At 48.4% G+C, this 23,338-nt stretch overlaps 8 protein-coding genes across 8 annotated transcripts; 3 read left to right on the forward strand and 5 right to left on the reverse strand.

Annotated features, from left to right (window-relative positions):
- Positions 1-4,385: 4,385 nt before the first annotated feature.
- CTRU02_211828 (uncharacterized protein) lies at positions 4,386-4,751 on the reverse strand (the record flags this gene model as incomplete). Its single annotated transcript, XM_036725478.1, has 1 exon — positions 4,386-4,751. The coding sequence occupies one exon, from the start codon at positions 4,749-4,751 to the stop codon at positions 4,386-4,388; it is 366 nt and encodes a 121-aa protein (XP_036582683.1).
- A 2,163-nt stretch (positions 4,752-6,914) lies between these two features.
- CTRU02_211829 (uncharacterized protein) lies at positions 6,915-8,469 on the forward strand (the record flags this gene model as incomplete). Its single annotated transcript, XM_036725479.1, has 3 exons — positions 6,915-7,131; positions 7,197-7,603; positions 7,696-8,469. 3 exons carry the CDS (start codon positions 6,915-6,917, stop codon positions 8,467-8,469), a joined length of 1,398 nt encoding a protein of 465 aa, XP_036582684.1.
- Positions 8,470-8,809: 340 nt separating this feature from the next.
- On the reverse strand, positions 8,810-10,390 carry CTRU02_211830 (corticosteroid-binding protein; the record flags this gene model as incomplete). The annotated part of the gene is made up of 2 exons (XM_036725480.1): positions 8,810-10,032; positions 10,198-10,390. The coding sequence occupies 2 exons, from the start codon at positions 10,388-10,390 to the stop codon at positions 8,810-8,812; spliced, it is 1,416 nt and encodes a 471-aa protein (XP_036582685.1).
- Positions 10,391-11,684: 1,294 nt separating this feature from the next.
- On the forward strand, positions 11,685-12,299 carry CTRU02_211831 (uncharacterized protein; the record flags this gene model as incomplete). The annotated part of the gene is made up of 1 exon (XM_036725481.1): positions 11,685-12,299. One exon carries the CDS (start codon positions 11,685-11,687, stop codon positions 12,297-12,299), a length of 615 nt encoding a protein of 204 aa, XP_036582686.1.
- Positions 12,300-13,010: 711 nt separating this feature from the next.
- CTRU02_211832 (thiol protease) lies at positions 13,011-14,561 on the reverse strand (the record flags this gene model as incomplete). Its single annotated transcript, XM_036725482.1, has 1 exon — positions 13,011-14,561. The coding sequence occupies one exon, from the start codon at positions 14,559-14,561 to the stop codon at positions 13,011-13,013; it is 1,551 nt and encodes a 516-aa protein (XP_036582687.1).
- A 3,348-nt stretch (positions 14,562-17,909) lies between these two features.
- CTRU02_211833 (fungal specific transcription factor domain-containing protein) lies at positions 17,910-18,300 on the reverse strand (the record flags this gene model as incomplete). The annotated part of the gene is made up of 3 exons (XM_070205724.1): positions 17,910-17,918; positions 17,977-18,090; positions 18,181-18,300. The coding sequence occupies 3 exons, from the start codon at positions 18,298-18,300 to the stop codon at positions 17,910-17,912; spliced, it is 243 nt and encodes an 80-aa protein (XP_070060537.1).
- Positions 18,301-19,444: 1,144 nt separating this feature from the next.
- Positions 19,445-20,460, reverse strand: CTRU02_211834 (uncharacterized protein; the record flags this gene model as incomplete). Its single annotated transcript, XM_036725484.1, has 2 exons — positions 19,445-20,384; positions 20,444-20,460. The coding sequence occupies 2 exons, from the start codon at positions 20,458-20,460 to the stop codon at positions 19,445-19,447; spliced, it is 957 nt and encodes a 318-aa protein (XP_036582689.1).
- A 636-nt stretch (positions 20,461-21,096) lies between these two features.
- Positions 21,097-22,426, forward strand: CTRU02_211835 (uncharacterized protein; the record flags this gene model as incomplete). The annotated part of the gene is made up of 5 exons (XM_036725485.1): positions 21,097-21,253; positions 21,320-21,607; positions 21,673-21,788; positions 21,862-21,934; positions 21,987-22,426. The coding sequence occupies 5 exons, from the start codon at positions 21,097-21,099 to the stop codon at positions 22,424-22,426; spliced, it is 1,074 nt and encodes a 357-aa protein (XP_036582690.1).
- Positions 22,427-23,338: the final 912 nt, after the last annotated feature.

Genomic DNA, 23,338 nt, shown 5'->3' on the forward strand with positions numbered 1-23,338 from the left:
AAAATCCACTTGTGTCCGAGTTGTGTCCGGCAAGTGCACAATGTACATCGGAGCACAGCGGCGTGCCGCGAAAGTATGTCGCACCGTACCGCCGAGATGTTCTGTGATTGGAGGGGTTAATGCGTGCAGGAAGTCAAGGACATCTAGCTCCGGGGGCTCTTGATGATCCCTTGCAAATTGGGTGATTTTTTGCTCGGCTCCGGGCCCCCCGACCAAAATTCTGCCCAGCATGGGTTGGTACGGACGACACCACGCGAGCTAGGCCACTTGTGAGCATCACTCAAGCACCACTTGAGCATTAGGTACTAAGGAGTTGAGCCCCTGACAGCTTGGCTCAGCATTGGGTTCATTTCCCCTTGGCAGGATGCAATGCTGTTCGGGGCCTTTGGGATTGGTTGGGTACACAGACATTTGAGCACCAGATCCTGTTATTTCGTGCCTCTGAGATCACAGGTCGGGTAATGAGATCCGAAGACATGAGATGGTGGTTTGTGGCGTTCGGCTCGATGCATTTGAGCCTCTTGGTCGGTAGTTGTCAGCCTACCTACATAGTGCCATTCGGGTCAATACTCCGATCTCAGTTGACTTCGCGGACAGCCCCGATTTGGTATGATCATAGCGTGTCGTCCCGCATGATAAAAAGAGATCGTCCAGAACATTTCCAAATCAAAAGAAGCACCACGGCGCGCATAATTGCAGTGGGCAATTTTTGTTCGCGTGAGTAGTGAACGAGCAGGGAGTCTTACCGAACATTGATGAGCGGGGTTTCGGATCCACTTCCGCTACAAACGTGTGTCCAGACCTGGGCTATTTTGTCATGAGTTTGGAGAGCAGAAGGACATTTCGTTTTCCAAGTTCTGTGCCTGTAAAGGATTGGTATGACCACATGCCGCTTGCTTCCATTCGCGTCAAAACTTGAAGACCTCGGTGGTATGTTTCCGATCCTGGGGGACAACTCCCCACATGGTTGCTCGTTTTCGTTAGTGGTATTTAGTGCTTAGTTTCCGGTCTTCAGGACGCAGTAATACAAACCTGTCATGAACTGCATGGCTGTATGACATCATTCGCTCTCCATTGTGTTCCTAATCCTTAGCCGAGGGTGAAACAATCCATGTCGACTCAAGCCGTTGTTGCTCGCACCACCACTCCACGTTATTTTTCCCCATGTCATCCTTCTCAAAAAGGGCCATGTCCCAGCTACTAAGGTGGATCGTGCGGGCCCCTGAGCGTGAAGATATAGTATGACGAGTCTGGAACTGATTGCTGTTGCGCTCCCCTCCGGTGTTACGACTATCTGGGAAATGATCTGAGAGTGCCACGTGCCATGAAGACACAACATGCCATTGAAAAGTTCTTGATAGCATTTGCAAGTCGCACTTCAACTAAAATCCGAATGGTTGGAAATAGCCATGCCGACTTAAGCTGTGATTTTAGTATGCAGACTTTCAAGTATCAGGCGTACAACTTGAACTGAAAAAATATCATGGCAGTTTCAATGATAAAGAGGCAAAGACGCCGCACCAAATGGCCATGTAAGAGCTGAACAGAAATGGATAAACAGAATGCTGTGATGCCGCAGTACCGCATTACAGTGACGGCTGCGGTAGACTTGACGCTCCTACCTTATGTAGAAGTTGAGAGTTTTGCACGAGATGAGTCCGCCCAGAGCAATTTTATTATACTTGAAATAGAGATCCTGTCCGTCCCCGTGTAGCAACCTGTTTCAGTAAGATATATGGCATTTACCTAACCCGTTGGTACCCTAGCACTCGTAATGATTTCTTGAGCGTCAGCCGCACGCTTTTCGCCAGTTAAACGATGATTGAAGTAGAACTTGCCATTTTCTGGCTTCCACGACGAGTCCCATTTATCGTTGTCAGCCGGAGAGGAACCCATAGTTGGGGGATACTGAACGTGGATCTGGCCTACCAGTTTCTAAGGAACATAAGGCAGAGTTTAAAGGGTTTGTAAATCAGCCCCTGACATTGTCGTAGTACTCCATATCATGGGTTGTAAGAGAATTTGAGTTCCTAATTCGAAATATGTATAGCACTGTCAAATTCTTGATGATGAAGGAGGTCACAATCTCGCACCGAATTTCATTCCATTGCACTTCGTAACGAAAGCTTGAGACTTCACCTCGGATGCACCAACTGCTCCCAGCCTCTGTGTAAAGTCCTTGTTTTGAAGTCTAGTCAAGATATCTTTATCGACTAATGGGACTTTTTTCCGGTATGGTAAGTCTTGGGTGACGATCCTGCGTCTTCTCTCGTCGGCGTCCTTGTGATACCAAGGAGATAGGCCGGTCAACAGATCACACAGAAAGACGCCTATAGTCCACCAATCTGTCACCATGGAAATTTTTGGCCAAGAAGAACCTCTGGGGATGGATATCTCGTGCGTTGGGCATGACGCGGTGCCCATCCCTGACTTCTAATCTGAACATACAAGGAGAGCAGGGACTCACGTGGCCGAGATGATTGTTCCGGCTTTAAGAACGCAAAAGAATGTCTGTATTGCGGAAATTCGAGCAAAGCGGTGAGTTCAATCATGTAGAATCTTGCCTTTTCGATGCTAAATTGTCTTTATCCTTGGAAGTGCCCAATAGAGGACCACCACCGGCTCGGGGAGAGAGTAGGCGCAAGCCTTCCGGACATGGCAACAAAAACCTCAATGGTGAGATGAGTGGGTGGCTATTGAATGCCGTTTCCGACCGAATTGGCAGGTCAGTGTTAGGCAATGTTAACGTGACATAAGTCTGAAGTGTCTCGTTCTTTTCGACGAAAAGAAATCGCCAGAATCAAGTTTGTGATATATCTTCCACGTCTTCCAGTCTTCAAACGATGGGGTTGTCTGCTCGAGGTGAGAAGATTCGAGAATTACCACAGGTTAAGTTGCCTTCTATCTGGAGCTGTGGCTGCGGAAATTGGGATCAGCCTGATTGACCCCAGCAGTGTAGCACGAAGTTCATTGGAAGCATCCAAGTCTTTGACGAAGAAATTCAGCTTTACTTCCGACTAATCGAAACGTCAAACCTATTTGGTTTGGATGCATTTCTATAACGCTTCCTTGGCGCGTCCAACCGAATGCTTCGGTTTACACTTGAAAGTGATCACACTCCACGATCGCGAAGAGCAGTGCTTGCTCGCACGTATCCGCTGGTTCGAGCCTTGGATCCTGGCCTGTTATGCCCAGTCCACCGGCCTGACAGAGACTGATAGTCGATATTTTCTGTCTGAATGAGTTTGGAGGTCGTAGAGGGTGACGCATTTTTCATTCTCTTTGTGCTAGGTAGAAGTTGACATTGAACGGTTGTATGGGACGCCGTGAGGATGAGTGAAAAGAATGCCGCTGAGCATATGGGCAGAGCTCAGATGGGTCTTCGGGGATGGGCAAAGGAAATTTAAGTCGAAATAACATAATGATAGTAGAGGCTGGAAACAAAAAAACAAAAACCCTCGTACGCCGTTTGGCGGCGTGCGTGACACATTTCCCAGCCTAGGTCCGTATGATCGCATCAATAGGATGGTGACAAGCCTGTTATACCCTCTCCTTGATGCAGCTCAGACTTCAGGCATTCTATCTTCGCTGACAATGTAACTAATACTCTGACCGTAACTCAGATATCGTACTACCTTGGCGCATAGGAAGCATATGGAGTAGTCAATGAGACTCATCGAAGTGGACCTCGATGAATACATTGTGATATCCATGATTAATATTGCTTAGATACTTAGTAAAACTGTTGTCAAATATCAGATCTACTTTGTACCATGCTGGGAGTTCAAATCACGTGTATGAATAAAAGTATAATGATATTAAAGCTCTTCTGGCGTAACCATGAGCTCAGCTTATTTGGAGTGTGGAAATGACTTATTGATGGCAAGCCTTCGTCGTGAGGCTTGAGATGAAGCAGTCGCTGTTGACTCGAAGTTGACATTATTAGTTTGTACAATGAATAATCTTTTGCAACCGAAAAACGTGTCCGCACTCAGTCGATGATTCCATAATAACTGGTAGCAGATTATTTTAGGACAGAATCCTTGTTGAGTATGACAGCAACGTAAATACCTTCCACAAGTTCACACATCACAGTAGGAAATCATTGAGAAAATAAAGTGGGCAAAGCAATATTTTGTTGTACTCTGCAGTATTGGGGAGTGTCGGCGAGACTGGACTTTTCTGGTTTGACAAGCTAATCTAATGCTGAAATAAGACACGAGGTGTGTTGAGCACACCGTTTGAGGTGGCTCTTGTGTGGTTGTTTAGAAGTCGATAGCTGATTTATGGTTCAGTACTGCTATCAAGTCCTTGAGAACTCAAACACTAGTTCTAAGAGGACCATCAAATCTTCATGAGAATGAGCATGAAAGGGGAAACGCTGATCATGATCGATGAAATGCATAATCCAACCATTCATGCATGTCAATTGTATTCAGGTCCACCTCTGGAATATCAAGTTCGGATAACATTTCGTGCAGCTTTTCGAGGCCGCTGTGTTGCCGCTCTTCCCAAACTCCGAGTCTTCGCCGCCGCCTCTCGTCTTGAGTTCGTCGTGCTGTGTCTTTCTGGTGATAACGCAAAACTCTATCGAGGAGACTGTTCAGAAGCGACAGGAAGACGCATGCTAGCCAGCCTTTCGCCGTTGATGAATTGGGAAGCAAGGTGCTACCAGCTGTGACGCCGACAGAGCCTCGAAGTCTGGAGTCGGAAACGGCCCCAAGCCACGTGTGATTGGCAATCGATGCCATGAGCGAGTATTTTATAGATAATTGAAAAGCTGGAACATGAGAGGTTTATGGTATTACATCAGGTGATTTATTGAGTGTTTAAAAGCGTGTCAAACCATAGATCGATGATCCGTCGCAACGGGTTTACGGTTATAGCTCGGTTGAGATGACGGCGACACGGATCAACCGGACAGATAAAGCGTCAAATGGTGTCCGACCGTCTGCGTCACGCAGATCCCCAGAACTGTTAGACGGCGAGCAGCAAACTTTGATCCGATGAAACAGAACACTCAAATTCTATTTTCTCCGAGCACCAGCGTATCTGGGAAGCTATGGCCAATTGATTTATGTGATGGTCGTTCTGCTACACAGTATTTAACGGTCAACAACGTTCGCCAGGCGCTCGTAAAAGCCCAAAACTGCCTAAAAGGCGAGGGTCTTAATACAATAATGCAATGTTCAACTTTCCGGCTGTCACCTAGTGCTGGGAGATAACTAGGCAAACCTAGTGCAACGAGGAATTTTACATCTGAACATGTTCTCTTTTCTCACTGTTCAATGAGAATTAGTACTTTTGACCAGCTCAAACCGCCAAGTACGTATTGTGTATCACCCAGGGACCGTCGGTCGCATTGACCTTCACGCTGTCTCGCTTTGGATATCTCGCAGATTGAAATCTCCATTCACCGAAAGCGAAAGCGAGCAGTACCATTCAACATACCTATGTAATGTGGCTGAAGGGCGGATGTGGCAACGGTAAGGCTGCAGAGGTAAAGTCACACTAATGCACACAAACGAAATACAAGACATTTCAGACTTGCTTGTTATATAATGGCGTGTTTGCATGTTACTGAAACGGCGTTCTCCAGTTCATGTTCTTACTCCACTAATGACATGACAGCAAGCTGTGACAGCGACAGGGTCACTAAAAATACCTACCACTGGAAACATCCGCCATAACTGACGAGTTACCAAAGAAGCACGGTCTTTCATTTGCTATGAGAGAGAGGAAAGATGACGCTTAGGTAGTTTATATCTAAGCTTCTGCCACAAAAACATCCTACCATTGTTGGTGCTTCGGCAAAATGCACCATCCTCCTCACCTTAAAACGGCAATGTGTTGAGTGAAGTAACCACCAGTATCCTTATTTTTTTCAGCTTCTTTATGCTGCAAAGCAATGGAACCAATTACTCCAATGCAAAAATCAGGCTGGGGAGAGTGGAATCAGAGAGGAATCCTACAGGCTACCTGGATGCTTCCATTGAGAACTGTTTTGGAAGCGGTAAACGCTGCTAGTTTAGAAGCGAGGGCCGATGAACTTGTGATGCGCCAATGATTCGGCTTAGACAAGCCAAACATTTCATTTCACATACCGTGGCAAAGCTCTAATAGTCGCTGGCAGTGCAGGCTGACAGGTGCAGGTATGCAGCACTATGAACAGGGATACCGCTTCTATGAATAGGCTGGCTCCACTTGGTGGTGCATTCCGCCCCCAAATGCCCAGTTAGCGAGGGACTTCTGTCTATTTGCTTAGACTGTTCACCGCATGGCTGGTGATGTGGTGAAATTTATCTGGTTAATGGCTATTTGCCAAGCTGATGAACTTGGTATGTTTATGCTCCGTACAAGCGCGCTGTTAAACATAATACCTCATAGCACATATTGCACCGGTCCTCTAAAACATTACTCATAGCATCTGTCTGGTTATGCTAAATTATGAGAATGCCTAGCATCACATTTCATGAAGTCTGTCTGTCGACACCTCGCGGGCTGTAAGAATCAACGGCCTTATCGTATGTGCGCCATTTCTCACTAAAAGTCGCTGTCGCTGGGCAAACATTGAACAAGGCTGCAGGGCTGAGTCTCCGTACCCCTGATGCCAATTTCGGCTGTGCTGACCACCCTGGCAAGGCGAACAGCTTGCCCACTGTAAATAAGCATAACAGGTTGAGAGTAATTGTGGAACAGCCAATGGGCGAATAATTTTCAGTATGACTAGGATCTAAGCCTCTTTTGCAATCATGTATTGGTCTGCAAGAAGGCACTGCTTGTGATATTCCTTCAGATTGTATCTTCATCAGCACTGAGTATAGTTACTAGCCCGATGATCTTTCCTTCAGGCCACTCTCTTCTTGTTCCAGCTCAAAAACCATCAAAATACAATCTGATAACCGACTGTCAATATGGTCCAATTAGCCCTGTTCCTCAGCCTAGCTACCTTGGCGGTAACTTCTCCGCTGGCACTCGAAAATCGCCTTATTGCCACACGTTCTGACAAACCAAGCGATAACGTTGCCGACTACTGCACCTGGGATTTGTCTACGGTTAAAGGTGCTGAGGAAGCTTGGAGACAGACAGATGCACGAATTCTGCTTGACAGCTTTGTTTCGTACAGAAATAGTAGGTCTCAAACTAGCTTGCCAGTCTTTTGCAAAACAGCCAACTCTGACATTGTTGTCTTCTAGAGGGCCCCGACAACTGGTTGAAAAACTTCGAGAAATTCATTTTCGACGCTGAGGATGGTGGCGGCAGGACAAAAGCCGATGATTGCGCCGTCATCGCAACAGGAGCCCAATGCCAACCCGGTCACGGTTTTACTTGCGCCGAGCATTTCAAGAATGTCAATAGCACCGAAGCAGTGGGTCTGTGGCCAAAGGTTGCTTACTGGATCTTTACCGCTGCCCAACAAGTGCACGTCAAGATCAGCCGAATCGATCACGAGATTCAACGAGAAGGCCTCATAACTGGTCTAAGGATTGAGCAGATGTTGGAGGATTTCGGCGCCGAGGCTGCAAATGACAGCACCGACGTTTTGGGCTGGCTCTCTGCTGCCTTTGGACTCGTCGGCACTTTTGCAGCTCCCATACCTATTGTGAGTACCACCGGAGATGTCGAGAAAGCCTCCCACAGTGTTCACTGCATATTTGCTTAATGATAGTCTGCTGACTTGTTCTTCTGTCTTAGGTCGGCACCGGTTCTAGCATGCTATCAGCCATTTTCGGCCTGATTCCTAACCCTCAAGGGGGAGAGAAATCTATCGAAAGCAAAGATATCAGTAGTGCTCTTGCAGACTTGTTGGAATTGAGCTCAAATCATCTGAAAACCATGTTACGCCTCGCTATGGGCGCGGCACAGGAGGGCGAGGATTACAATATGCTTCCGGGTTCGGAGGCTTCTGATACTCTCTCAACACCGATCGCCAACTTTTTTGCGAGTGGGTGGTGGCTTATCGAGAACGACGAGGGCCCAATTGAAGACATGGTTCGGGAAATGAGGGCTAACATCCGGAGGAAGGTTGCCACTAATATCCTCAAGAGCAAGGATGTTTACCTTGTCGCCAACCTCAACGTCGAGTCTCCGGAGAACTGCGTCAAGGTTGGAAGACACTGGTTGTACCATGACAACAAGCCGCGCTGCTTTCACCTTGTTCAGTGCGTTCAGCTCCCATTCGACAAATTGCCCAGATGTGGCGATCTTAAGGCGGATTTCCATGATGTAAAATTGCGGCGCCATGAGCTTGGAAACCGCATTCCTTGGTACAACTCAATGCTCGACTGTGCTAGGAAAGGAAACGTAAATAAGGAGTTGGATCTAAGCAGAACTACGGATGACGGCTCGCCCACTTGCTTCTTCAACTTACCAGTTTATTATGCTGATTTTGGTGAGAAGAAGGAGTGTGGCCAAGGCGATGGCTTCAAACACTGGTCTTGCGACTTAACTTATCTCTTCCCTTACTAGCGCTTGGCAATAAAGGTAACTGTCTTAATTGGGCTTCGAGGTGTGGTGGGATTGCATTGTATGATCGGCGTATAATGTCTCTAGCGTTCTATTCATAGCGTTGATTTTATTTAAAATTTTTAATCTCTATCAAAAAAAGTTCCTAGGACTAATAATCTCTCTCTTCGGGTTAAATCCCGTTTTAATCTGCAGGACATGAGGTGATTTGCTTGGTCACTGCTGTTACTTGGATTTGGATCTTTCAGTCTTAAATGAAACAGGACGCACTCCGTGAAGGTCTCTACCATTTTTAAAGCCCTGGTATTCTTTGAAAACCGAAGGTGTCCGTTCCCTTATTCATTTACTGTTGACGTAATATCCTTACTATATTATCTGCAGCAGCTTCGCCCGACTCGTACGCGCCGTGAACACATCCGGTTCCTGTACGGGAGCAATGATCGCCAGCAAACTGCAATATCGAGTCTTTATTTTCATCTAAGGCATCCCAAAGGACGTGAGGGTCATCTCCAACCTTCGCAGTGGAATATGAACCGTTGCCCGCGAAGTCGTCCTTCGTCCACGACGTAACTTTCGCTTCCACCATTTTAGGTAGTGTTTTATATGGCTCCGTTCGGAAAAGCTTCAGTAGCGGCTCAAAGTACTCAAACAGTGCCTGTTGATTTTCTCCCATTCGTTCAATCTCATGAACTACTGGCGGTGTAACGAATATGCAGAGCTTCTTTACGCCAGTCATGATCCAGAGGTTGGTAGCTAGGAAAGAATGAGACAGAACCGGGTATTTGACCTTTTGACTGTCGTCAGCCAAGGTAGCTGGAGTAGGAAAGTAGATCAAGTTGTCATTCTGCGTAGACCAGAAGACTTCAGTAAACTTGAAGAACACTTTGCCAAGCGTACCATAGCTAATCTTGGAAGTACCAAGGGCTAGGTCGCTGGGGATGGGCGGCTCGAAGGCGATTTTCTGCTGATGTAGTACGCCGAGAGGGGCAGTCATAACTACAGCTTCACCGTCAACAGCGTAGTGGTTACCCTCGGCATCGATGGCATGCACTGAGACGGGCGATGTATTGCCTGAGCGATTCCATTCGACTCGATTAACGACATGGCGCAGCCTCAAAGCGCCAGGCAGTTCAAGAACAGGTTGAGCCAAGTGATTGACTACGCGATCATAACCTCCGGTGACATATAAGTCGCGCTGAGGAGGTAAAATATCGTTCAAGAACCTAGATGAGATCTCGCTGAGGGCCAAACCAAAAGTTGGTTCGATAATGCGCAGCGCTTCAGGAGCCCAGATCTTCTCATCTTCGCTGATCAGTTCTTGCTGCTTCACAAACATGCGAATGTGCTCCTCTGCTGAGTAGTCAGGACTGTCAGGGCTTTTTAGATTCCAGTAGTTGAGATAGTCCAAGAACTCGTAGGCCACATTCTGGGCTTTGAAGTTCGGGCCAGCGGGGCCAAATTCGGTGAAATAAGCAGAGTTGCCATCGTTATAGTAGTATTCGATGCCGAGCCTGGATATTAGCTTCACCAAGGGGTTGTAAGATGTTGCATGCATCCAAGCAGCTCCTATCGTATGTCAGTCTTGTATTGTTCCGAAGACGGGCGCACATAAGAGCGCTAAGGTGGGCTGGATATTGAACCTATACGAACTCCTACACAAGAAGGCAGCGCCTGTCTCGATCGGGATCAATGTACAGTAAGTTATCTTCCATGCGGGCGATTTGAACCTACCCATGTCGATGTTATCGCCGTCTTCGTGGTCTGTCACTATCCGCCCACCAATGCGATCCCGAGCCTCCAGGATCACAACATCAAGCCCCTCGTCAATGAGCTTAGAGGCTACACATAGACCTGCAATACCGGCGCCTACGACGATGACCCTCTTCTTGGCATCCAAGTGATCAGTGGAGTTTTGATTTTCCATGTCTGTGACTGAAAGGTAGACAGTAAGTAGTAGTGTTGTATGTTTTTTGAAAAGTAGAGAAACAGGACTCTAAAACTTGGAAGACGAGAAATCTGTTTCTTGTGGCCGAGTTACGGGCATTTATTGGGTTGAGTAGAGATACAAATAGTCAGATGCCTGTAAATGGTTCTTTTGCGGGTGCGGTGTTCTCGGCCACCGTCAATCGTAAAAGTAGGACTTGGGTGGTTTCTTCCGGCCCTTTTCAGTGTCTAATCCACGCACGAACCGCAAGCCAAGAGCTACATGAGTCTAAGAATATGAATCATCCGGCGAGACCTGCTAAAATCTCCACTGTAAAAGGATTTCATGAACTAACGTACGGGTGTGACCACGTGCCTTGCATGCTGTTCGAGCCTCTCATTGCAACGCTCATTGGCAAATGGGTGCACCACTTTGTAACTACATTGCAGAAAGTCAACCTCAACCCTTATGGTTTCATCTCCTCATTGCATCTCATTCGTCCTTCAGATGTTCGGTTGAGAAGTCTTGGATGTACTGTTGAATCAAGGTTTGAAATCAGTTTGAAATCACAATCCTCGATGAAGTGTAGCAATACGAATAATATCGGTTTTTTTAGTTTTTTTTCTTCTTTTTTTTTCCAAAAAAAATTGATGCAATCGTTAAAAGTCTTGAAAATTTGTTTGCTATTGCTGGATTTTCGACTTAATTTTACTATGGATAATCGCAGCACCTGAGTTCAAGATTCGCAACGCAAAACATGTGACGTGATTGAGGTCTTCACTTGAGTCCGTTTTTCATCGTGGTCTGCCTCGAGCAGGGGGGCCATTTAGGCTGCCCAGCTTCTATGGAGGCAGTGCATTGACCTGCGGTCTGTCCTGGACAATGATCGCCAAGTCGCTTTTTAGAATTGGACGCGGTGGTTGGAACTTTGGGTGGTTCAGCGCATATCAATGCCAGCTACGGTTGGTATTGCCTGCGGCACAGCTCTAATCGACCCCGAGATGCCTGCATCCGTCAGCCCAACTGGCCTTGTGCTTCTTTGCCACCCACAACGCTATTGCTCAGGAGCCAAGAACTATGTCATAGGATTCAAAAGATGGATGGGTGAGATTTTTGTGCCTTGAAGACAACGCAAATCTACAGGGCTCGCCTCAAGATATATACCCTCAAACCTCATTTCCTTTCTTCTTGACTTTTTCCCTTCCCAATCGAATCAACAGTTTTTATTATACTTTGAAAGTTCATTCATCTCCTACAAGGAAGATCTTCCGTCACTCAGTGCGATCGCTTCACAATGCCTGCCATCCACCTATCTCAAATATCCCACAACGCGCTACTCCATCTTTTGACTGCCCGAGATAGCCCTCAAGATGTGGCCGATGACTACATTGACAAGTACATCAATGGTAATTCCGGCAGTAACAGTGGTAGAAGCAGCAGCCTCAAATCAGAATATGAAAACAGCAAGAAGACAGTCCAGGCCATTGGAGGCGGTGTCATTGCCGCTATCGTTATTGTAGTGCTTCTTATCATCTCTTCTTTCATTGCCGGCTGCTGTATTTACAGTAGGCGCAAGGAGAGTCAGCGCCAGCGTGATCTGGAAATGAAGAAGTGCATGGGCGATAACCGTTCGAGCGCTGAATCAAACCATCAAACCACGACTACCGCCACCAACAACAATAACACGACCTCAGGCTATGGACAAGGAACATATCCAAGTTATGGCTACACTTACAACAACGAGACCGGGTATGGATACAGCAAGGGTTACAGAGGAGTGGATGATGGGAACACAAATAACACCGTTTCCACTGGGCTCCCTCCTGCATATACTGCGATGAACGATGGGTCAGCGTCGAATGAACGAGGCAACAATGGATCGGGTGTAGGAAACCACAACGCAGTTTGATTCAACCGGGAAAACGGTGTGGGAATACGAAAACAACAATACCTAACTTTTGATACCCATTAGTCCCTTTCACACTGAGCGTATTGGAAATTTAGAGAATCTATATTCGTGTAGAACTGTTTAAGAAAGCAACCGTTTTTGTACCACTCCTCGTTCGGCCTTCCAACTAAGGAAACATAAAGTAAAACCCCATTTCCCCGTGTAAGGATGTATTATGATATTAACTCGAACTTCTGTATGATGTGTTACTTCTACTGTTCCATCTGGATAGAGATATAAGCCGCCGTTTACTAATAATGGAGTATGCGAAATTTCCCACACCTCAGCATGTTAAAACTTCAGCGTGTTAAGAAACAAAAACCACCTTGCATATCATCGTTTCACTGTAGGATTCTTGATTTGGCAATGATGATTGCATTTTGCTACAGTAAAGTAGACCTAATGACTCTTCAATCTGCCTTTTGCAGGCTTCCTCAACCTTTTTTATCAAACCGCTTACACATTTTTTGGCCCAAGAGAACGCGGGGTAAAAAATCAAACTGGAAGCAGTTAAAACAGCTTTTGGTTCGGACTCAGAATGAGGGAGCTTGTGGCAAACCACACAAGAAAGCAGATGGAACAGACAAAAGCATACTCCAACCCAAATTTTCCAACACCCTAGCCAGGCTCGGTCGCGAAACAAGTGATGGGCCACTTGTCTTTTCGCAACGTTTACTTGGCAACACCAACGCAAGAGAAGCACTTCTTGAAGGAGTCGGCCTCGAGGGCGAACAGACCTCCGTGGTCGAGGAGGGTGGCGGGGTTCCAGATCTCGGGGTCAAGACGGCCGAGGAGACCAGTGTAGCTGGTGAGGCCCTGGGGCTCGGTAACACCCCATGGGTTGCGCAGGACGATGTACTGCTTGTCGCCCAGGACGCAGTATCCGAGAACGGAGTAGGCGTGGTTGGCAACAATGTTGGCGCCGTGGAACTCGCGGCCAGTGGCGTAGGTGTAGGCCGTCATGGGGTTGATGGTCTTGTTGTTGACACTGTTGGAGCGGACCAGGCCAAGGAGGGTTTGCGAGGAGTGGTTGTCGCACATGTAGTAGTGAGGGGTGCGGCCGTTGATCTGGGCCATAGCCTTGATGGGGTCACCACAGTGAGTCTGGGTGATGTCGGGCTGCTCTGAGCTGGTACCAGTAATCCACTTGGCGAAGGCCTTCTCGTACAGCGAGGGCCAGATGTCTGCGCCGTCGCTGGAGCGGCAGTAAAGCGGCTCGTTGTCCGAGTTATTGATTGGGATCTCATAGTTGACATCGACGGTCTCGGTGCGGTTGTTCTGCTTACCGCCCTTGTCGTGGAACTTGATGGACAAGAAACGCTTCTTCGCGTTGCCGTGAGTGTGGACGCGAGTGGCGCGGTTGATGGCGCAGGGGTCCGACCAGAAGACGGAGAACAGGGCGGCGACGAACCAAGAGTTGCTGGAGCATCCCTGAGTGGGATCGTCAAAGTTGCGGACGGTCTCGCGACGATCACCAATGCGGAACATGGTAATATCGGAGATCAGTCGCTTGTTGACGCTTTGGAAGAAGTAGTCATACATGTCTCGCCACGAGGCATTTGGTGGCTGCCAGCGGCCCTTCTGCATTCTGAAGGGAGTAACGAGCTCGTTGATGGACATGGTAACCTCGCGGTTGGAGACAGTCTTGCCGAGGTCATGGGCATGAAGAACCAGGCGGAGTTTTCCGTTCTGCATGCGAGCAACCTTGACTCTGGTTTCCTTGAGGTCCTTAAGTCCGACTTTCTCAAGATCGTCCAGGCGACGAACACCAGAAAAGTCAGGAGTCTGAAGATCCTTCTCGTTGAGGATCTTCATGTCCTTCTCGTCGTACATCTCAGCCTTGCGCTCCTTCTCATTGAGCTTCATGCCCGCAAACAGAACGGAGCGATGGCGCATGTCGAAGAGCTCATCGTAGTCGGTCTGAAGGACATTCTGAAGGATTTGAGCAGCGGCCATGGAGTGGCGGTCCATCTTGCGGCCAATGAGGGCCTCGGCCAGGGCGTACGGGTTGACGGCACCAACGCAGGGATTCTTGGGTGGAGAGTCGGGGCGAGGGCCCTCCTTGCTGAAGTCGTGGTCTTTGCTCATGTCGACAAGATCTTCATAATCTTCCAGAGTGCTCTGGGACGAAGAGCCCGGCTGGCTGTCGATCTTGTGTCCCAAGATGGCCTCAACAAGGGCGATGACGTTGCTGTCTCTCTCGGTGTTGCGGATGTCGCCCATTTTATAGAACTTAAAAGTTACGTATAGTAAATATGTTGTAAAAGCTTTTAGGGTATGGTGTTATGCTTGCTGTGCTGGTAGCTGAAGACTTGAGCTGAGCCCTTTGGTTTGATGAGATTCAGAATCGTGAACGGAGGAGATTCCATTGAGACTTTATACCTTTCAATATGACCGTTTACCAAATCAAACTCGTACGTTTCTCAACTCAATCCCCGCCCTACAAGATGATTCATCACTGTGTAAGTCTCAACTCAAACAACAAACAAATTTTATGCATCTCCCTTGCCGGTGCGAAGGTTTTCGCACCATATGCTGCGGAGAAGTACGAGGTGGACTTCGGAAGAGGCGTCAAGGCTTTCAAGCCACGGGATCCGCGTTGCCCAAGCATGTCTGTGAAGATACTCGTTATTGTGTTCCTCTTGCAACGTTGAACCACTGGTCTGAGTGTCTCTGCAGCTCGGACAATTCGCCAAGAGGATTCCCAAGATAACGCCGCTGTTTTCACATGTGAATACCACGCCATTATGGGAATCCCCAAAGGTACTCGAGCATACTTGGCGCTAAATGAAGTCAAAGGGTTACGATTATTTGTGCCCAACTGTCTGTGAGGGGGTGTAGGTTCTTTCAGCGCGACCCAGACCGCGCAAGCTGTACGGCATTTTCAAATGTAGGTTTTGATGAAACCCTGAGGAGACATTCTCGCAGCTTACGGCGAAGCGGGGCTCTCAGATGTTGGGGAATCCATCTCATAACAAGGCCTGGATGCAGCTTCCCCGCGTTAGAAAGAGAGTGAGAAAGGCGTGGACTCGTCGTGAGGCTGAGATGCAGTCCCAACAAACTTAGCTCTGCAGCTACAAAGACTGATTTTTAGATGCAGGGATTCCTCGGTGATAACATCAGAAGAAGCATGGGGGAACTGACCCGGTTTGAGGTGACAACCGAGCTAGCCTTATTTGCCTTTTGTCAGCCCAATGCTAGGCCTATGACATTGAAGCCGTGTGCCACCACTGCTGCCGATGACCAGCAAACTTCGCGCCCACGTGGCTGCCCAGGCCTTGTGGCGTCTAGCTCAGTCTCCCATTTCCCCCGCCTTGTTGCACACATATTAAAGGCGGTACCGTCTACATTTGACTTTCTGACGCCCCTCTTTGCATTGAAGGCCTAAATTACCATCAGATTTCCTCTGCTACAGTTTTTGAGTATCAGACTCGATTAAATGTGGTAACTGCAATCACTTTTGATCAGTTAGGCTTTCTGCTTACGTCCCGCTCAAACAACCGATAATAAGCGGGAGCTATGGATGTAGCGAGGAGCTTGGGCTTCCATATTTGACATGTACAGCAAACCTTCCAAGGTTGCTTGAAAGTTGCGGGGTACTGCGAAGTGGCGCGGGGTAAATGAAGTCTAAGATCATGAAGCTGTTTCGTTATGTTTTGCTTCCATACCAACTATTTCCATGTACGCAGTATGCTGTTTCAAGTGAGGAAAGCAGGCTGAGAGGAGCAGATTCGACTACGAAGATGTAATGGCGACCATCATTCCCGCGACAGTCAAGCAAGAGATGTACTTCTCCACCTCGGTCGTGACTGCTTCAATGATCGGCTCAGTTGGAAGCGTGAGGTGATTACGATACTTTAATGTGGCATACGAAGTCGTCGGGTTTGATGATTTGGTCCCTGAAGAAGCTACACCTACGCACGGAAACCAGGCCGAACCTGAGCGCCGGGAAGAATGCGTAGCTTCCTTGACGAACATAGTGCATTGATGACCGTTCGCAAAAGTAGGAATATTACATATAGCACAGTCCATGAAAGGATCAAAGTAAAAGTCTCCCTTCGCTGTGGGACTCAGGATGGTGTCTCAGGAGGCTGTCGGGCCGGGCGGGGCGAGCGGCCCGAGCCCGCAGGACGGACATTGCCCGGCCTAATGTGGAGACTTTGATGGAGATGCTTGCCGCCTTACCGGCCGGAACCAAGCGACAGCCGCAAGGGTGGCTATGTCAAAAGGCAGGTTCATTATTACTATCATCTTGCAACGTTGACTATACGAGTTCGAGGTTCGAAGCATACTTCAGGGATCTTGATTACCCAAGCTGAAACAATGCATATGCAGCGGTTCTGCAGTGCTTCCACGGAAAGCTTTATCATGCAATTAAAAAGGGGTCTGCAAAGGCGAACAATAACCTAGAGTCAAAGGATCATATGTAAATCTTACACTTGCTTCTGAGACTAACAAGCACTGAACCATAGTCCCCGATGAACTCGACGCCCTGCAGGTCTTCGGTGGTTTCCAAGTTAGCGCCTTACGGTCGAGGTCTGTCCCAAATCTTCTTCATTGCCAAAACATGCTCGGATAAGGACTACATGTCCCGATGAGGTTGTGTGAACAGTAAATTTTCCTAGGTGCATAAAGCTTCAAAAGGGGTTGATTAGCTACGGAGTAACTGAAGGATACTATCTTAAGAAAGCATGAGAAGCTACGCATTGGTTTTGTCACAATCCGTCATATGAACACATGAGAGTCTGAGAAAGCCTTGAAATGTCATTTGATCCTTCAAGTTTCATTGATATCTGTCCATGTCATCTCAAAGACACATTGCGTCTCAAATATTCGGGTTCCTTGAGCAGACCACCGTGCCTGCAGAAGAACAGCGTCCGGGCGTATTCGTGTAGAACATAGTGTGAATAGATACAAGTAGGTTGGCATATAGGGTTTGAACTACGCATTTCTATAATGCTGTGTCTAATTATTGGAGGTGTTTGTCAATCTTTTATCAGAGCCTATGTGCGATCCCTGCGCTCATGAAGCTGAGTTGCGCAGCACGTGCCAAGGAGATTATTAGCTCAAGGATCATCAAGCTGACGAAGACTTAAAGCCAAGAAGAAATGTCTCAGCTCAGCCGTAATACATTGCTTTACAAGAAAGCTCCCACCAATGAGTTGTAGATTGCTACTAAATAATATCTACCGTCTTGTATGATCAACACACAATAACGTCACTTCCCATATCTATTGTATCTACCCCAACATAGCCTCATTGAATTTAACAAAGTGGAGCGTGATTTGAGTCCAGGATGGAACCAAGGTGGTCAAGGTAAACAAATAGCCTTGGCCCAAACTATTTCAGTTAATTGGTGAATTCAGGCCACGTCAAACACACGCATCTTGCAGTCGATCGATTATATCCAATTCCGACGCGGTTGCTGCTGATCACAATATGAGGGTGATAGAAGAGCCTTGATGTTCTGACTAGACAGTCTAACGGTAATGTTAAGGGACTTTGCCCAAATATCGAATCGGTATCACTCAGCTAGCGAAACTCCCGAGACACAACCCTTTGTATCAAGGCTTAATAACACTACAGTGAAGTCAGCTGCTGTGATCACCCATTTTCTGGAATACAAAATAAAACTTACACATGCTTCGAAACCGCCGTCGCCACAAGGGGCGTCGTAGGACATCAAGCAGTCTCCTCGCCAGATGTTTCGGTCTCCTCCATGTCCTGCACTGCAGCAAAAAGTATTGCGTTCCTATGTGGACAGACATGAGAGTGTTAGTTAAATGTCGGCTTGACTACGCCGTCGTCCGGAACTTGCTGCAAAGGTCATGTACAAACGTACCGGATACAAAGCCTTGCAGCTCGGGTGAATTGCCTGTTTGCCGTAGGAGGTGCACCACCACGCATCAGCTGAGCCTAAGAAGATGGCGCCAACAGACAGAAGAATGGTAGTCAACTTCATGGTGGGCGGATGAAACAGTGGGTTCAGGTTGCTACGAGGACTTCAGGGTTCAGTCAGGCATGGTTTGACGTAGAAGAGCGACGGTCACTGCCGCATTTATAACATCTGCCAGACGGATAGCTCCGCCTGCTCAAGGCAGATGGCCAATATAATAAGCTTTTGATACACGGTCAATAGTATGCACGATTCGTGATAGAATGCAAGATGTCAGGTGCCGCTAGCTACATGGTCAATTGCCAGCAAGTGCAGTATACCCCTGGAGCGCCAGAGACAACAGGCACATCTCACAGCAGAAAGCACTATGAGACTTTACATTCAACAAGGATTCCAGCGAGGGAGTCGTAAGGAAACAGGGGTAAAGATTCTTTAAGCCATTAGTATATGCAAGGTATTTACTAGTTGTACAGTTGCCTTTATCATACTACCTCGGCTGAGAAGGAGAAGGAGAAGGAGAAAGGCGAAAAGGCCGAGTGGAATATTTTAGCCGCTAAATTCCTGCTCGCTATTCTAAAGACAAAAGCATATTGTTTTTCTGCGTATTCACCAGTCAGAGTAGTCCTTGCAGCAGTACGAATTACTCGTATGAAAACAAGAGTCATGTGTAATGAATTCACGGTATCCCACCCCACCGGGACCACGCTGATCTGGTCTGGCGTATGCGCCTGAATGACAGAACGGATATACGGCAACTCCGAGCTGTGCGTCATAGTCATTGGTCTCTCTTGATCATTCCTTGCCCCTGTCTTTGGATCAAGAGTGCGCAGTCCTTGTCAGCTACAGCAGACTCCGGCATAACGGACTTTGCGAAATGTAAAATGTTTGAGATATCGAAAAGGCAAAACGAGGATCCCGGTAAACAGCCCCACTGCCAAGAGAGCAATCGTGTTAGTGTATGAACACTAGTAGGCCCTAAAATGAAGATTGGTCGTAATGGTCGATCATAAATACGACACTAGCTTGGTCCAACTGCTTCTACCAAGCCTTGTGTCGAGACGGTAAAACAGAAAGACCGGATTAAATCATATGCCGATTCATTATGAGGTGTAAAATATATTTCATTTTCGAAAAAGCCTTCTTGAACCGAAATCGATGAGAACCTGGCAACAAACGGTCGCCTTCTAGAAGCAACATGGTAACCTACCAGTTAATTAGACGGCGGTCTGTCTTCCAGAAGCCTTCTATCCCCTCCATTCCGTATTTGAACCATTTCAATCTCGTTTTGTGCTGGCGTTTCTCGCACATAACCATCCAGCTTTGGCAGCAAAATGTTGACCACCTCAACCACGACCCCCAGCAACACAAAAATCGCCAAGACCTGTCCAAAAGTCCAGTCCTTCTCCTCCGCCGAAACATGATTGCGCGTGACAATCTGCTCCAACGTGACAATCATGTACACGTTGATTCCCGTATGGATCAACGGCTGCACCACCTGTCCGCCCAAAGCATTCCTCTTGTACTTGGGGTCTGACACCTTGATACGGCCCATGACGTTCTTCAACGTCTCGAGGTCCGGGTTCGCCTGCTTCGCCCATCTCATGCCCGAACTCACCCCGCCGCACCAGCACTGCGCCATGACAGCGTAGATGACCATGCTCATGACCCATCCGAAAGCCATGCATGCCATCAACGCCAGGATCACATAGCGGAACACTTGGTTGGTGGCATTTATGCTCACGCCGAAGACAACGTAGACAGTCGAGGCGTTGCAGTCGGGCTGGCTGCCGTAAGTCGGCGCGGTTATCCAGATGTACGCCGTAAGCGCCGTGAAGGCAGAGGCGATGATGACTCGAAAGACGGCCAGGACAAGCCAGCGATTGAGCCCGCCGCCTTGATATCGCCGCTGCGCGACAAGGCCGAAACCGAGCAACGAGAGGAGATGCAGCACGCAAATGGCGTGGAACAACGTGAGTTGGCGTTTGAAAGTTTGGTAAATGGCGGTACAAAGCAGTGCGAGGCCCTGAAGTTGCAGCGCCGAGTTGACAGCCTGACAAAACTCGGAGTAGTTCTTCTCGGAAGTGATCATTTGGACTACGGTCTTGAGAATACCAGATGCCAAGCAGAGAGTGTAGATCGAAGCGCGGATCTACAAAACATGGTTAGTATTCAAAACAACTGAGCCGACTCGAAAAAGAACCAGACTGACCCCAGTTCCAGTGACATCCGGATTTGCTTCAATCTCGCAGACCCCAGGTGTTTGCCCGTTTTGAGCCATGATGTAAGCCGTTTCAGAACTTGAAAACAGTTGTGAGCTTTTCCCGTTGAATCTATCACGGCCCCATCACCACCGCACACTTTGGCTAAGGTACTTGAAAACTTTTTATCTACTCCGACTTCCCAACACTGGCGGCCCAAAAAGTCGCAGGCGAACTTGCAGAGGGTGGTGTGACTCCGTTGGGCAACCAGGTATTCAGCCTCACCTAGGCGCCCCCCGAGACAACCTGCAGAGGTAGCCTGCACGTTGCTTTTCGGCCCTTAACCCCTATAGGTATCAGCCACTTCACTAGCCAGCACCCATCATCCAATCCGATGCGCTCGTGACGAAGAGAAGCTGAAAATGCCTTGCTGTCTTGGCATTCACTAGACTCTGCATCACAGTCGGCATTTTAGACGAGCTCAGCCCCCGATTGGGAGACCCCGATACAACCATCCCGTCCCCGCGTCGGTGGTGGTTTGATTGCCTTGAAAAATGGAAAATGGCTCTGGAGGAGGCGATATAAAGTATGGCGGAACCCTGCGACGATCGAGAGACTCGGAGGGAACCGCTGATTTCCGCAAAACGCACCCCTCATCGCGAACATGACGCAAAACTCGCAAATGTCACCGGCACCGCGGCGGAGCGCGGATGCTTCGTCCGTGGAAGAGATCGATCGCGGCAGCATCCGAGTCATCCCGGAGGGCAGCATCGAGATTCAACCACCGCCCATGTTGATGAACAGCGCACCATGGCGAATCAGTGAGTATTTCGAGCGAGGACCCTGGGGCTTGAATGAATGATGGCTGACGTGCGATACCTACCTAGTCTGGGGATTCGGTCTACTCGCCATCGTCGAGTTAGCCATGAACGCCGGCGCCGGCGCCGCGGCAGCGAAAGTCGGCTCCGATCTTAACGGGGTCACGCCGACGACTCTGGCCATTCGGATGGGCGCGCTGGCTGGGCTGACAAAGGCCGCTTTGACAACGTTCCGAGAGATAGTACTCATGAACGGCGTCAACTTTGGGTTCCGCATGCTGCTCTTCCTGATTACATCCTCTATCGGCATCTGCCCTCTGCTAGTGACGGAAGTCGGCAACATCGTTCTCGGAGAGAGTAAGTGACAGACCTGACTTTTAAGTCTATAGATAATGGAAGGAGTCGATCTAACGGCAGAGTAGCACCCAAAGAGCTCGTCATCGCAGGAGTCGTGGCAGCCTTCCCTCTCTTCTTCGAGTCGATCCGTGACATCAAACCCAAGCCAGATGACGACGGAAGAATAAACTATTACCGCTGGGTAAGCCGGCTCTAGTTGCATGATTGCAACATAACGTACCAGTCGGCGTTACATGGCTGACTTTTGATTCCAGGTATACGCTGTTTTTCTCATCGGCACCGATGCTCTCGGCGGATACGTCTTCGCCCGCATGGCTTCGAACCAAGGTCCGTCCAACCAATCCTCCACGCCTCCAACCTTCACACTAACAATACGCAGGCATGCCCGTAAGCAACTACAAAGCAGCTTGCTCGGCCGGGGCCGTCTACGGGACACTCACCTTCGTGTCACGCGCCATAACCGGCTGCGTCGCGATGATCCAGAACAAGTCCGAAGGGATAGTTTCCGACATCTTCGGCGTTTGGGAAGTCGTCCTTCCGGACAAGATCGTTGTCACGGAAGAAGAGTACAGACAAATGCAGGATGGCCTGGCGAAATTGTTGACGCAGTTCTTCAGCTCCGGGACACGCGGGCTGGGTTCAATGCTGACTTGCTGTTGCTGTTGCTTTCCCAGAGGTCGAAGGTGGGCCAAGGGGGTCAGGGAGGATATGTTCGACAGCGAAATTGAGGGTGATGTCGGGTTCATGGGTGTGCAGCTTGCGCAGAGCATGCTCCCGACGAAGACTGTGAATGCGCAGCATCGAACGGAATCAGTATGAGACTGAGATGAGGGAGCTCAAAGAGGGAATGCTGAGATGAATTATCCTGCCGAGAGACGGTATCCTTAATTTGCCAGAGGACCTTTTACTGGTACACATGTCCGCTTGGTTCTGTGTACAGCACGTTTCTTTCGTCTTTGTTTGGGGATTGTTGTAAGCAAGGGGGTTAGGTACACCAGGCGTTTCCATTTTGTTTAGAGCTAGTGCCCCCAAAAGCTGGATGAAAAGAGTAACGCTGCAAGTCGAGAGGATGGCCGAATCTAGCACCTGCACGAGCGCGATGAGAATATCGTAGAATGGAAATGAAAGTAAATCCAACACCACCATAACCGTCCCCGCTTATCACCTTCACCCTCTGCCAAAGCTAATCATCATCTTACTGATTGGAAATTTGCACTATTCCAAGCAGTATAACCAGGATATTAACCCTCCAGTGACTGCCCGTCCCGCGGAAGTACTTCAAACAACGACGCCAAGGACAACAGCTCGGAAGTTTTCTGACCCACCTACGGTACCGCCAGATTGGTTACAAAGTGTAAGGTAAATCGAATGCTAAGACATGCAGCAGTACATCGGGTTCAAGCTTAACGACAAGCTCATAACTATCCCGTGGACCCTGCAGGGTCTCAAAAATGATTCAGAATCTCCTTTATTATACCAGTATAGACTCGACGATTTCAACCAGATTATGACCTGGGCACTGACCCGTGTGACGTTGATAAAATAAAGCTGTCGGGGACAGGCTAGGGCCATGATGGATTAAACGGGTACGGACACCAAGCATGTAGAAAATGGCATGTTTACAAACGTAGCGGTTCATTCTAAGCTTCTTAATTCGTCTAGTGTCTCCCTATGGAGGGTCAGTCTGTCGACATCGCGTACAAACATGACAATAATCCATCTCATACCCTT

This window comes from Colletotrichum truncatum, assembly GCF_014235925.2.
Source record: "Colletotrichum truncatum strain CMES1059 chromosome Unknown Contig_0008, whole genome shotgun sequence".
In the NCBI taxonomy this organism is placed as follows: Eukaryota; Fungi; Ascomycota; class Sordariomycetes; order Glomerellales; family Glomerellaceae; genus Colletotrichum; species Colletotrichum truncatum.